At 45.9% G+C, this 15,661-nt stretch overlaps 1 protein-coding gene across 1 annotated transcript in view; it reads right to left on the minus strand.

The window, feature by feature from the left end:
• Positions 1-13,164, minus strand: part of LOC138249303 (vomeronasal type-2 receptor 1-like) — a 102,861-nt gene extending 89,697 nt beyond the window's left edge. The window contains exon 1 of the mRNA XM_069203261.1: positions 12,956-13,164. Within this exon, the coding sequence (XP_069059362.1) occupies positions 12,956-13,164 (209 nt within the window). The remainder of the gene's footprint in view (positions 1-12,955) is intronic.
• Between the last annotated feature and the right edge of the window lie 2,497 nt (positions 13,165-15,661).

Genomic DNA, 15,661 nt, shown 5'->3' on the forward strand with positions numbered 1-15,661 from the left:
TTCACAACATCGGGCTGACACGCTGCTATCTGTGACATCTTATTCCTATAGGCCATTCCTTCTCCTGCCAATACTGCTGCTCTTCCCTGTCCGTTACAATTGCCTGTACCCACCGTTTCTTTCATGCTCTTTCCTTTTCCCTCATGCTCTTGTGTCACTATCCTGACCCTCCGCATGGACCTTTCCCTTCCTTCCTTTCCTTTCCTTCCCTTCCCTTTCCTTTCCTTTCCTCCCCTTTCCCTTCCTTTCCTCTCTCCCCTCCTTCCTTCCTTCCCCAGCCACTTCACCATTTCACCAAGGGCCCTCAGGTTTAATTTCTCGGAGCCCACTCCACCCTCCTACAACCTCACAGTGAGCCAGGAGTTTCATACATGGCCTGCCCCTCCTATCAGCCCAATCCCCCTGTTAGTGCATTTAACAGTCTGCAACAAGCTTCCCCATGTCCCTTAACACCACTCCCCATGGCACCAACACCACCTTGCGTAAATCCTCTGAGCACCCTTTCAGCTGGGACGGGCCCAACTGGGGCGCAGACTCTGCAGTTTGGACCCGCAGTTTACAGATCTGAGCCCTTGTGGCTTGATTTCGACTAGTGATGAATTCTTACCTCTTTTCCTTCCCTACACTTGCTCCCTACCCTCTCCTTGTCTTGCACCACCACATCCCCTTTGTCCTTATTCTTTTCTCCGTTATCTACTCTCATTCTTCAAGCTCTTACTGTCGGCAGCCCTACTACCATCCTCCCGGCCAGGGTTTGTAGGAATCTGCCTCCACCCTTCTTCTCTTACCACATCTGTCTCCCCTCTCCCTTCCCCCTCCTCCACCACTTCTCCTATTCTCACATGGTGTCTTCCTCCTATTTCCTTCTCCCCATGCCACAAAGTGACTGTCAGCCCCAAGTCTTGTACCCCTCACTTGCTCCAAATTCTAATGTGGAACTTTCATGGCCTAATCCACTATGTGAAATGTAAGAAAGTTCTTTCCTACCTTCAGTCAAAATGTGCTGATGTGGCTCTCTTGCAGGAGACCCACCTCAATGACTTTGAAACCAGTAAGCTGTGTTGAGAATGGGTGGGGAAGGTCCTCCACACTAGCTACCCGACCTCTTTGACATAGAGGAGCGAGATCTCTAGGAAGTGCAGAGTGGCGTTCCTGTTCCGTAAGACCTTGCCCATTACCATAGTCAGGACATAGTCAGATCCTGAGGGTCAATATGCTTTTGCAAAACTGAAAATTTGGGAAAATGTGCTCTGCTTGGGGTCTGTTTACGCCCCTACGGGCTCGAAGCACTTGTTCCTACTCCACCTTAACTGCCTTCCCATAGAGATTGGTGCTTCTTGCTACATTATAAGAGGTGACGGGAAAATCATCTGGGATGCTGTACTTGAGCGGAGGGGTCCCACCGATGTTTGCAACAATTTGGATAGGGCCCTCTTGAGGGACCTTGCCTCAGATCACGGCCTGGTTGATCATTGGAGGCTTACCCACCCTGCAGACAGGGAATATACCTTTCTCTCCCTCGTCTATGGTACCCAAGTGGTGTCTAAACTATTTCCTGGTCTTGCAGAATATGATAGCCTCAGTTCCAGACTCTAAGGTACTGGAAACAGTGCTCTCTGATCACGCCTCAGTCCTGTTGACATTGAACCTGGGTCTCACCTCTCCGGGCCGTAAACCCTGGTGCCTAGCTATACATTGCTAAAGTACCTCTCAGGATAAGTTACAGTTCTGATCGCATGTCTCCACCTACTTGCAGGATAATAGAGGCTCCGTCTCCTCCCAGTGAGTATTATGGGCAGCAGCAAAAGCCACCATACAAGGACGAATAATGCAGGATGCAGCTCTGGCAAACAAACAAGCGTGAGCCGTCAATGCAAACTCGGGGATCAGATCTTGTCCCTTGCCATTGTTTATACAGCTCTCCCCTCACTGCATGTGCGCCGGTGTCTAAAACAAGCACAACTAGCTCTGAATGAGCTCTATATGTCTAAGGCTTAACAAGCGATCCAACGGCTCATGACCTGAGCAGGGCGAAAGGTCTGGTCGCATTCTGGCGCCCCTAGCTGCAACAGCTGGAGGTGGCACAAGCCATTCCTGCCATTTCCTCTTCGCTTGGTGAGATCCTCACAAAACCTCAGGAAATTATCGATGAATTTGCTGCAATCTACAGAAGACTATACACCCAAGAGATGCTGGCTGGTTCCCAACAAATAACGACCTTTCCTGGAGGGAGTACACTACCTTGGCTGTCAGACGAAGGGCGTGCTCTACTGGATGCAGATACCAGTAAGGACGAGATAGCTCACACTATATCTCGATTCACCTATTACAAATCCCCTGGGGAAGATGGATTCCTGATGGAATTTTATAAGTTGGCATGGGAGCAGGTAGTCGACTCCCTTCATGGGGCTTTCCTGGAGGCTTAACAGGAGCGCTCCCTAGGCTCTCTCTCCAATAGGGCTGTGATAGCAGTCATTTCCAAGTCTGGGAGAGACTCCTTCCACTGTGGCAGTTACAGACCTACCTATCTCCTGAATGGAGATGCAAAAATCCTTGCCAGCATCCTGACTACCCGTCTTCGCAAAGTCCTACTGTTAGAAATGGGGTCTCTGGTTGGCAATCAGTTTGCACTCTATCCAAGCAGGGACCCTCAATCTAGTCAAGGAAATGGAAATACACACTTAGATAACCCCTGCTGACCTCCACTTGGTAGCTTGGCACAAGCAGTCAGGAGTATCTCAAAGGCAATGTGTAAAGTATTTATACCAAAACACACAGTAATACTGTGAAAACACTACAAAATGGAGACCACACCAGTTTAGAAAACTAGCCAGTATATGTCTAAATCCAACAAGACCAAAATGACAAAAATCGAAATACAAGAGTAAATTTAACAATTTTTAAATTGAAAAGAGTCTTACTCCATAGAAAACAATGAAAACGTTGTTTTTACACAAACTACCTGGTGTGCGTTAAAAAAAGGCAGCACGGGAGAGCATGTATCGATGCGTTGTTTCCTTACTTGCAAGTGAGGCCATGCGTTGTTTCTTCTCCAGTTGGATAGGGGATACGTCGTTTTTCTCTCCCGCAAGAGGGCGATGTGTCGATTTCCAGATGGGGCACCTCGGATCCACGCAGGTTCTCGATTATTTTGATGCCTAGCGATGATGCATGAGATATACAGCCGCACGGTGAAGGAAAACCGTACTGCATGGGGTTTGTGTCATTTTCAGCAGCCGTAAGCGGCTTCTTGTGCATGGATTTCAGTCCTTGTTCTACCAGCTTCACCTTTCAAGGACCCAGGGAATGGATAGGGCACCACTTTGCAGGGCTAGCGTCTCAGCAGAGAGTCCAAGTGCTGGCAGGGGAAGTCTATGATGGCCCTGAGACTTCAGAACAGGAGGCAAGCTCATTCCAAGCCCTTGAAGAAACTTTACAAGCGGGAATATACCACAAAGTCCTGACTTTGTCCTCTTGCAGGCAGAAGCAGCAACTGCAGGCCAACCAAGCAAAGCATAGTCACAGGCATAGAGGCAGTACGCCTCTTCCAGCTCTTCAGCTCTTCTCTTTGGCAGAAGTTCCTCTCGGTTTCAGAAGTAATCTGAAAATCTGGGGTGTTGGGTCCACTACTTATACCCCTTTCTGCCTTTGAAGTAGGCAAACTTCAAAGAACGTCTCTGTTGTTTACAAGATCCTGCCTTGTCCATGCCTGGCTCCAGAATCACAAAATGGTTTAAGCAAGAAAATGCACACTTTCTATAAGTGGCAATTTCAAACTGACCATTTAAAAATCAACATTACAAAAAGATGTATTTTTAGATTGTGAGTTCAGAGACCCCAATCTCCAGATCTTTATCTGCTCCCAAAGGGAAACTGAACTTAAAAGCTATTTAAAGATAGACCCCGTGTTAACCTAAGAGAGAAATAGGCCTTTCAACAGTGAAAAATGAATTTGGCAATATTTCACTGTTAGGACATGGAAAACACATCATTACATGTCCCACCTTTAACATACACTGCACCCTGCCAATGGGGATACCTGAGGCCTACATTAGGGGTGCCATACATGTATAGAAAGGGAAGGTTTGGTCTTGGCAAGTGGTTGAATTGGCAGTTTTAAAAATGCACACACAGACACTGCAGTGACAGGTCTGCACCATGTTCACAGGGCTACTCATGTGGGTGCCACAATCAGTGCTGCAGGCCCGCTAGTAGCATTTGATTTACAGGCCCTTGGCACCTCTAGTGAACTTTAATAGGGACTTACTAGTAAATCAAGTGTGCCAATCATGGAAAAGCCAATTACACATACAATTTACATATAGGGAGCTCTTGCACTTTAGCACTGGTCAGCAGTAGTAAAGATTCCTGAGCAACAAGAACAGCAAAAACAGTGTTGAGCGCACAGCAACAACCTGGCACAGAGATAGAGGGAGGCAAAAAGATAGGCGAGACCATGCCAATGCTCAACTATAGATATAATCACATTTACAATTTGGAGGGGTGTGCCTGAATACTATCAGTGACCTTGCAAAGAGGGCATGAAAGAGCTGAAATTGCATCATAAGTTCAAAGCTGATCAGAACAGGGGCCCACAAAATCTGTTTGGCCCAGGGGCCCCTAAAATCCTTAAAATGTCCTGGCTGTAGCTGGGCATACGTGAGCAGTGTCTCTTACATTTGTGTAACTTGCATGAAACGAATAAATGACTGACTGGGGCAGTAGCAGAGCAAGTAGAGATGGAGTTGAAGGGGGTGGGAAGGAAAGGGGGATTGGCCACACATCAACCACTACCACCAGAGAGAAGCACAAGGAACCCTGAAGGACACACCTAACTCCTACAACCCATCAAACCACACATCAATCAATTGCACTAATTCACAGCATCATGCATGTTTGCGTATCATATCTCTACTTCCAGTGGTCCCGGGATACCTCAGGGCACCTGGTGTCCACTTTTGCTTTCACTAGAAGTATTGAGTAAGGAGGGACAAACTAAACTAGGTAAGGGGTGTGGGAGATGAGGGGTGAAGAGTACAGCAGGGACAGGAAAGGTGAACCTAGGAAGAAGAACAGCAAGAAAGAGGAAGATGGTTGAGGAAAGGGAGAGGAGGAAGCATAGATGTGTCTATAAGGGGAGACTTGGTGAGAGAAGAGTCTGAGAGAGAGATGAGGTAAAAAAATAGCATGCAGAAGAAATGAATATGAGGGACAGAATCCACAAAGAAATGCAAGAGGCTTGGACACAATGAAAAGGAGGAGACTGATGTACATGAACACAAGAGCAGTGGTGTATCACAAAACAATGCCTGAGCAGAATGAGGGATGCCTGAGTCTCCCACATCTCACATATATTCATTCCCCTTGTAGTCTGGGCCTTCCCTGAAGTGCTGGGGCGGCCAGGTCCACAGGAACTGCAGGAGCCTGTGTTTTACCCCTGCTCAAAAGGTGAAACAAGGTGAGTGAAACAAGGTGAGATACTGGGGGAGAACTGTGGTGAACAGCAGCACTCGTAGGAGAGACGTTGATGTGAAAGGGACCTAACCAGCGAAAGGAGGGTGTAGCTGAGGGAGAGAGTAAACAGGAAGAGCAGAGGATGGAGGTGAGAGCTGGACATAAAGGGGGCAAAACTGGTGAAAAGAGTTTAGGCTGGAGGGAAATATGAAAGACAGTGCTTGGATAGCAGAGGTGAACCATCCAGAAAAGTATGAAGGAGAGGGAATGGTGAGCAGTAGATGCAAGTGGCCAGGACTTCGAAGAGCAAGAAAGATGCTGGGGGAGAGAGGCAGCAGAGAGGTAGATGTTAAAGAGGTAGAACCAGCCAGAGAACATTAACGGTGGGGGTGAGAGAAGAGGTGAAGTGTATAGCACGGAGGTGAGGGGTAGATGTAGTAGGGGTTGAACCAGTGAGAAAGGTAAGAGACAGTAGGAGAAATCAGGTGAAGTGTAGAGCGTGAAAGTGAGAGGTGGATGTGAGAGAAGCAGAAATAGCGAGACAAGGTAAGAGACAGTAGGAGAAATCAGGTGAAGTGTAGAGTGTGAAAGTGAGAAGTAATATAAAAGGTCCAGAATCAGAAGGAAAATGTGATGAAGCCGGGGGCAAGGGGAGAGAGAGGAAGGAAAGATGCAGAATCACAAGATGTGGTTAGAGGCTGGGGAAGAGATTAGAAGACGAGTACAGCATGAATGAGAAAGGTGGTGCAAGATGGGCAGGGGCAGAGAGAAAAGAGAGATGAAGAGTAGGGCAGGGAACAGAGATGTGGATGGAAGAGGGGTAGGACAGCAAGAGAAGGTGAGAGGTAAAGAGTAGAGCAAGGAGGGAAAGATGGATGTGAGAGTGATAGAACCAGAGAGAATGTGAGAGGCTTGGGGAGAAATGAGACATTAAGAGATGAGCGTGAACCATGAGGTGGCTGCATGAGGGGTCGAACCATGAACGTCAATTCACCAAAATGCCGGGGGTAGCAGAAGTGACATCACATGCCATTCGACCTTTACTTTCACTCACTCACTTTTACATATGCATACACATTCACACATACCCACACTGACGCTCACAAAACACACTCTTACCCGCACGCATGCACACAACATGCATTTAAAGCCTGTTTACTCACCTCATCTGCCAGGGATGGTCATATTCCAGCTAATTGTGCTCCATTCGTAGCATGAGCTGCCTATGTGTTCCCTTCACTGATTTTGCCACATCTGAGGCAAAAGGGGTAGCAACGGCAGTGCCAGAGGTCGCAAGTGGCAAACCAGGGGTTGCAGCTGAGACCCCTGGTGACCCCTAAATAACGTCCATGGGTCAAACTAGTAAGAGAGGGTAATAGGCTGGGCAAGAGGTGAGTTAAAAAACAAAGTATAGAGGAGAGCATAGATGTAAGTAGGGAGAATCAGTAAAATAAAATACGAGCCTGGAGGAGAGCTAAAAATAGTTTGGGAGACACATCAATTCCCTGTCTCTTTATTTTCCATGTCAAAAAATTGGCTTAGTCTTCAGATGTGTGTCTTCCTTTACACAGGTTTTTGATTTTGAGCCATCCTTAATGAGCCTGGTAAATTTCAGCCTGTTCCCTTTGCCTCTTACTCCTCTTGAGAGTTTTAATAATTCTAGCTACCAGTGGGATCCTGCCATACCCTGACTGTACAGCTAGAGATCACGGATCCTGCCCACACAAACAGTGGTGGGGAATGCCACAGGACCCTAGGTAAACGTAAGCCCAGTCTTACAAAGCATAAAGAAGGTAGTGCAGGACCAACACCTAGGAGGAAGGCCACTGAGTGAGGAGACCTGGATGCACAAGAGGGATTGTACGGAAGGGAGTTGGATACCTCAGCTGCGGTATGGACAGAAACTGGATCATTCCACTTTTTCTAGTACCGTCATGTACATTGTCCCATGCTCCTTGAGGCTTCCTATACTGACCGGGCTACCCGCCCTGTCACAAGGCTGAATGCATGGAGAGTGGAGTCCCTGGTGAAGGCCTGTACTGAGAGTGACAACTGTATCTGGACACTGGAGGTGGGACTGTGCTATAGAAAAAAGGAGTCCCAAGACTGCAACGCAGTACTGCATGCTCCTAACTTTATTGCACTAATGCATTTTCTTCTTGAATAGATGACGAGATTGTGCACTGCTGAAACCCCAATGTAATATTCAGCCCAGGTTTATTTTCTTAACACCACAGACATTTACTAGCTTTTAGACTGTTATAAAGATACCCATTCTTGATACAAAATAGGAGCAGAAAGATAAGACCAAAAGCGCTTGCCAAGCAGCATAGTTTGGCCACATGAGGAGGCTGAGATTACAAACTATGGGGCATATTTATACTCCGTTTGCGCCGGATTTGCGTCGTTTTTTTTTACGCAAATTTGACGCAAAACGAACTCCATATTTATACTTTGGCGTTAGACGCGTCTAGCGTCAAAGTTCATGGAGTTTGCGTCATTTTTTAGCGTGGACACCTTCCTTGCGTTAATGATATGCAAGGTAGGCGTTCCCTACTAAAAAATGACTCCGAGGCATGTGCGTCGTATTTATACTCCCGGGCAAAAATGACGCCCGGGAGTGGGCGGGTCAAAAAAAATGACGTCCAGCCGCGTTTGCGTAATTTTTTAACACCTGCTCAGGGCAGGCGTTAAGAGACCTGTGGGCTCGGAAGGAGCCCAGAGGTGCCCTCCCATGCCCCCAGGGACACCCCCTGCCACCCTTGCCCACCCCAGGAGGACGCCCAAGGATGGAGGGACCCATCCCAGGAAACTTAAGGTAAGTTCAGGTAGGTATTTTTTTTTTGGGTGGCATAGGGGGGCCTGATTTGTGCCCCCCTACATGCCACTATGCCCAATGACCATGCCCAGGGGACATAAGTCCCCCGGGCATGGCCATTGGGCAAGGGGGCATGACTCCTGTCTTTGCTAAGACAGGAGTCATTTCAATGGGGGTTGGGAGTGGAAAAAAAATGGCGCAAATCGGGTTGAGGCGACAAATTTGCCTCAGCCTGACTTGCACCATTTTTTGACGCCCAAACTCCATTTTCCCCTACGCCGGCACTGCCTGGTGTAAGTCATTTTTTTTGACGCACACCACTCCGCAGCGCCGGCTAACGTCATTGAATAAATACAGCGCCCGCATGGTGCTTCAGAATGGCGTTAGCCGGCGTTAAATTTTTTGACGCACAACTGCGTTGGCGCAGTTGTGCGTCGAAAAGTATAAATATGGCCCTATGTCTCCCCACCACAACTGGGGTGACAGTGAATCTGTTGTCAAGGCCAAGAAATCACCCTTCCAATGGAATAGTAACCATATGGATGGTCATTTTCATATTTGTAATACAATTGTTATTTCTAGCATTTTTGGACAAGGTGGTAAAGCCAAGATTACATATAAAGCCTCCTATCTCCATGGTCCAAACATACCACTCAGCTACATGTATTAGTGGTGTTTGTCCACACTACTGAATAGGGGTCCTCTCAACATGCTTATTTTTACGCCATGCCATATTTTGGCAGAAGAAACCACTGGAAATATCCAGTGTTGTTTTGTATTTTTTGCGCACTATGTTGCTCATGAGTGCTGTGCTTTGTGAGTTTTGTATAGCATATGTACGTGTATGACTATTTAAGTGTCTGTAGTCTAAGACTATTCTGTACAAATGGTCCAGTTTAGCTACTGGGAATAATGGATTATTCATAGGTGAGACACAGGGTTCGATTGCGCCCTGGTACTCCACTTGTGTGAGTATTTCCCTCACAGGTGCTTTAGCATCATGTTTGATTGGATATTGGGGTTGAGGTTGGGGTTTATTTTTAGTAGGAATTACATGGTAGGGGGAATCTTTGTCCCATCCTGCGTGGTTGCGATATAATGCGGGTGCCTGCGCCAATAACCAATCAATGGCTTAGGATACTGTGAGCTCCTCTGGAACAAGGGGCAAGAAAGAAGGCTTGATAACATCTTCCCCATACGGGCATGTACGGAAAAATTCAGGTGGCCAATCCTGTTTGGCCAGCAAAATATCATATATATTTATGACGCGGTCCCAAAAGATTGCATCTATTGTGTGTTCAATGTCTCCTTCTAACTATAAGGTTACTTTGTACACCCTGTCAGGCATGGAGATATGCATGTCTGCAGTTTCTACTTGTAGGAAGTCATCGGTTACTTTCACCTTCAGATGCTTTAGAAGATTCGGGCAAACTATTGTGACCTCTGCCGCGCTATCTAATAGCGTCAGTGCCCACTTGTTGTTCTTCAAGAGATCCCTCATCTTGAGAGGCATGTCGAACTGCAACTGCTGCCACTTTTTTCTTTTTAAATTGGGATTTTTATTGGGGAGGTTTCTCTTCCTTTTTAACAGAAACCTCTGTTGAGCATTGCGATTCCTGTCTCAGTTTCACGCACTCTGTTCTTCACTCTACCCTCCACCTCTCTCATTGCGTTTTTCTGATGAGTCTTGAAAGGAATGAGACTGGTGTATATCAGTATATTGATATCTGTCAGGTGTTTTTATATTATCTCTATTCCTGAGATTATATCTATTCTGAGGGGTCTCCGTGTGCAGAGATTCTTTCCTTTCATTTGTAGGAGTTTGTTGTGCTTTATGCCAGTGTTTCTTATTACCCTCAGGAACTTGCTTGGTAAAATCTTTATTAGATTTACCTTGAAAATGTGGTTTTGTTGGTCTGGCCCCCAGACTATCTCGACCAATATTAGAGTAGGTCTCCGTGATAATCTTTGGCAGCTCGAGTTCTTGATCGTCCTGGAGCTGCAGGCGCACCGCTAATGGGACCGCTTCCCCTTTAAGGATACTTAATATAATTCAGAACACCGTGGCAAAGTTGCCCATTAATTGCATCCCCAAGTCCAGGGCCGGAGCAGCCCCGTATTCATCTTGAATTTGTTTCAACACTCCTGGTAAATTGGCAAGTGTCGGTGTACCGTGTGTGGTAGTATAGACTGTGGCAAATACCGTGCCCCATGTATTACAGTTATCTACAGTGGGACCCATCCCAAATGGCAAGCACTTTGTTAATATTCTGTGTTTATCCTGAGGTCCCGTATGGGGGAATACTGCTTCCAGCGCATTTATTTTTTAAGCTAACAAAAATGGAATTTCTTCTCGTTTGGCCGGTACTTTACCCATAATAGAATGTACAGTCGCAGGGATAATGCCTGGCGTTAGTGCATGTGGTTGCGCCGAAACAGCACGTGCTGGGTTTGTGTTTAACGTTTGCATTACAAACTGTACTAATCATCTGTATATTGCCGTCAGATCAGCATATAAATGAAGTACTTCAGCAACCGCTAGGTTCGCCAAAATAGGGTGAGGTGTATATGTGGCCAGCAAAGGCCAGGTAGGACCATCATTACTTAGAGGACCTAACCTAACGTGGAAAATTGTGTGGGGTAGAGCGCCATCTAGCCAATTATTATGTTCTAAATAAGATAAATATCTAAATATGAATATGCTCTGTATTGTGCAGGTACGTTTGCAGGTGTATAGTGATGAGTTGTATTTGTGTTCCCATCAACTGCTGATAATGTGAAAAATGTAGTGCTGGATTAAGCAAGAACAGTTAGATAGAGAGAAATATAACAAGATCGCAAATGTGGCTATTGTTAAAATAATAAAATGAAGCTGAATAAAATATATCTAGGCTAAAGTGAACAGCGGCAGGCCTAGTGTGCTAAAATAACGTGCATGGAGCTAAAACTAAAATGGCTACACAACAAACTTGCTATCTATATTGGGCATTTTTTTAAGATATCACAATATTTTAATAAAATGGGAAAAGGGCAGCTGTGTATTGTGAGACCTTTGCCCTGGGACAGGAGCAATAGATGGCGCACTGGCAGCATCTGTGGTGGAAACCATTGTTTATGATTGGTGTTGCAGAAATTAAGACTATTTCGTTTTGATAAAAGTTTTTCGTTTGGGAAGCTTGTTTCTCAAAAGGTGGCAATAGAGAGCATTCAACGGATACTCCAGGGGATGGTAAAGGTACTGCATTTCAAATAAAATATGTCACAATAATAATAACCGGTAAGCAATCTATAGGGTCTGATTAAGAGAAGGTGGTAATGTAATGAAAAATCAAAAAATGCGTTCTCTAATAGTGACACAATCCCCAGAAACTGTCTTCCAATGTCTCTGTGTGTATACAGTGTCTTGCAAATGGATAACAGAAAGCAGGCCACCCTGAAGAGTCAAGTGCTGCGAGACCAGATAAGGGACGTTTGGGATAGGCAAGGCAAAGAATCGACAGTTGCCCAACTTCAGCCATCTTGCAGCCCTGTTACATCATGCAGCCCTAACTGAATAACTATTCAGGGGAAAAGGGCCTAAGGCAACGCAGTAAATCATAACTTTAGTATCACAGAGACAGGGGCCAAAGGGGCTGGCAAAGAATTATCCTGAAAAGACTTATTTTGATCAGTATGCCTGCAGAGAACTCATTAATGAAATGGTCAAACACAGGTTCTGCTAATGAATTAACTCTATGTGAATGTCATCTTTATTAATGTAAGTACAAGTATAAAAGCTCTGAGCATACACTACACAGAGACTGTTATGACCTCTCGTAGTATGTTTACTTGTGAAATGAGCAGCACGCAAATATTGATTAGCAACATTTAAAGAAGGACTCTGAAAGTGGCACTTTGAACTATAACTCCCAGACTGCCCCTGTGTTTATATAAGGTAGGTAAATCAGAACCATGTGTGCCTACAAACTAAAACTACCTGAGGAAGACGAAATGTTGAAACGCGTAGTGGTATTTGAAGTGCTGCTCTGTGAATACATGGAATCTGCTAATCTTTACTTCTGGGAGTGCAGCAATTCTTGCTGGCTTATTTTTCCAAGGGTCCTGGTCTCAACCCTATGCTGGCACCGGCAGTCAGAGCGCGCTGCTTTTCAGACCAATTGTTTTGCAATATATATATATATATATATATATATATATATATATATATATATACATATTATGTAAAAGTAAAAAGTCTTGTCTTATCATCAGACCTAAAATAACCACCACCCCCTTCCTCCCTGTCTGGACACTTCCCCAGGACTAATGATATGTTGGAGTGGCTGGCATGTCTTATAGACTATTGAATACATCTCTGCAAACTCCCACCCGGAATCTGTGCCCATCCAAAATCTGTGCCAACCCAGAATCTGTGTCAACCTGGAATCTCTGCCCACCCAGAATCTCTGCCCACATGGAATCTGTGCCCACCCAGAATTTGTGCCCACCCAGAATTTCTGCAAACCTGGAATCAGTGCCCACCCAGAATATGTGCCCACCCAGAATCTGTGCCTACCTGGAATCTGTAGTCAGCAACCTCTTAATCAACCAACATACCTCTCAACAGCTGCTGCGCAAGCCTTTGCTTCAACCGTTCAGAGTCAGCAGAGGCGTAGCTGGGCTGATGCCAACCAGTAAACTCACCCCTTGCATTCCGCCGGTGATGGCTCCTGGTTGAAGAGGGCTCCTGGCGTGGTGAACTCCGTGTGCACCGCCAGCTGCCCCCCGATCAGGATGTCTCCACCTCGAAAGTAGGATTCCTGCACCCACTTGGAGTTTGTACACATCTTCTGGAAGGTTCCTTCCACAACCTGGCAGAGCAGGAGCAGTATCACCGGCCCCCACTGCCCCATTGAGCCCGGACTGGGTCCAGTGCAGTCAAGCCCTGCTGAGGGTCTTCTGATTGCGGGCCAGCGAGCATCTTATCCAATATACAACTTCACAGAAGATCATTTGCATTATGAATGATGGATGCTAAGGAAGATGGAATAGTGGGTTGGGAATCAGCAGGCTGCGTTCAAGGGAACCCAGGACGTGTTGAGATATTTTCAGCACTGTCCAGTGTCTCATCCGACAGTGATGACTGGCCCTGTGGAGTGTTAGTGTCAGGATTTATAATGTCTTGAAAGGGAGGATGTCCTTGAGCATCCCTGGGGACATACCCTTGTTTAGAGCTGGTATAATTACAGTTATTCGATTATTACAGGGCTTTACAATAATAGAGCTGTAATCTGCACCTGTAATTGTAAGGCTATCAGAAATACTTCTGGTATTTGCAAAGGAGGCAGAAACCAGCATGGAATGTAATTTATTGAACTGATAACAGTGTAGCAAGCTTAAAGATTGTGAAGATGAAAATATCACCTTTTTTCTTCAGAGAAATGTTACTGCATGCAATGACTTCTGTTTGGAACAAAAACATCAGCCCTTGGCATGAAGTGTCTGCTGTGGCTACGTTGGGTTGCACCTGCCTCCCACCCCACTTAAATGACCCCCCCACACAACATCACTGACCCTTGTCTTTCTGTCAAGTGTAACTGGTCAGAGGTTGACTCTCTGGTCCTGCTCCACGGCTAATGAATGTCTAGCGAGCTCGGTGCCAGTAACACTGAGGTGGTACTATTTGGGAAGGATCACCCGAAGGCAAGAGCTTTGTGTCCACTACAGATGGACACTGCTCACCTTCTGATGGGGCAGACCCCATCCTCCTAGAATTTTACCTTGATGAGGAGTTGTTGCTAATGCTTCAGATACCTGTCATAGTATCAAACTGATTCTGCTTCCAAAATAGATCCACCCGCTCCTCGTCAGCAGTATTGGGACTGTTGGACCTGGCGCTTTTTGCAGGATCATCCCCAAACCTTTTCCCTTCCTCCTCATATATTTCTGACCTCTTTTGGTTGGCTCTAGGACTCTGGACACTTTATCCCTGCTGATCAGTAATGCAGTGCATGTGCTCTCCATTCTAAATTTAGTATGATTGACTTGCACCTGATTGGCACATTTAATTTACCTGTAATTCCCTTATTTAGTGGTATACAATGTACCCAGGGCCTGTAAATGTAATGCTTCTAGCAGGCCTGCAGTGCAGATTACGCTACGCAGAGAAGTAGCCTTTCCATCATGTCTCAAGCCTGCCACTGCAGAACCTGCGTGCATAGTTTACTCCCACACTGACTTGACAAGACAAACTACTTTTCAGGTCCTAAACTCCCTTTTTTGTTATACCTAAGGCACCCCTAAGGTACGCCCTAGATAGGCCTGTGGGCAGGGTGCTGTATATGTAAAAGGTCTTTATGTACTACATTTCCTAGTAGTGACAAACCTGCTATTTAGTTTCTCACTGCTGTGAGTGCTGCTCCTCTCATAGTATTGCATTGGAAATGTGCTGACATATGTCTAAGTTGTATCTTCTGGTCTACGAATAATAGCATGGGCATGTTTAGTATGTTTGGAATGGTAGTGAGTAACTCTGCTTATTGATGTAGGTGGATTTCTTATTAACATGGTAGAAATGCCACTTTTAGAAAGTGGACATTTATCTGTACTTATAACTCTAGTGCTTGGCAGCCTGACTCTAATCCATGTCAGGGGCAGAGTGACAGCTCCACTTGGTGCATACTTTCCAGACAGCCATCCCACCGGAGGGTCTGGGTGTGACAGAAGAGGCATCTGCATTCTGATAGTCTTCCTGGGCTGTGAAGAGGGAGGGTTGTTCACACCTTAAAAGTGAATAGTTTATGTCTTGCACACACACAATGGACTGATTACTCCCTACTGATGTCCGGGTCCAGGACTGAGGCTGAAAGAGGGTGTCAAGCACTTCTGAGGATTTTTTCAAACACCCCGTTTGATCAAAGACTTTTGGAGTATAAGTACAGGGGACTGTTTCCCATGTGACAGAACACACAGAGAACAGAGACACTGATGTGGGCTGGACACTAGTGGGCATATTTATGAAAGTGGTGCTGCACCTAGTATATCTCCACTTTTCTTGCTCCCCTTAGCACCCCCTAATGCCACCATGTGTGCGCCGTATTTAATATAGGGCGCATCATGGCAGTAGTTAGGGAACTAGCGTCAGAATGTTTGACAAAGCAGAATCCTACAAAGCACCCAGAGACCCATTGAAACCAATGGGAGCCTCCTTTTAATGCCTCTTCAGAGCAGGCATAAAAAGTGCTGAAAAATGGCGCAAAGAAATCACTTAGATTTCTTTCTTCCATTTGTTTGGCCCACTAATGGGGAACATGTGCCCCCTTTGCTCACATTATGCCTGGCACAGGCATAATATAGTCAAAGGGTTAAAAAGTGGTGCAATGCAGGCATTGCGCCACTTTGTAAATCTGG

Source organism: Pleurodeles waltl, chromosome 8 (genome assembly GCF_031143425.1).
Source record: "Pleurodeles waltl isolate 20211129_DDA chromosome 8, aPleWal1.hap1.20221129, whole genome shotgun sequence".
Lineage (NCBI taxonomy): Eukaryota > Metazoa > Chordata > Amphibia > Caudata > Salamandridae > Pleurodeles > Pleurodeles waltl.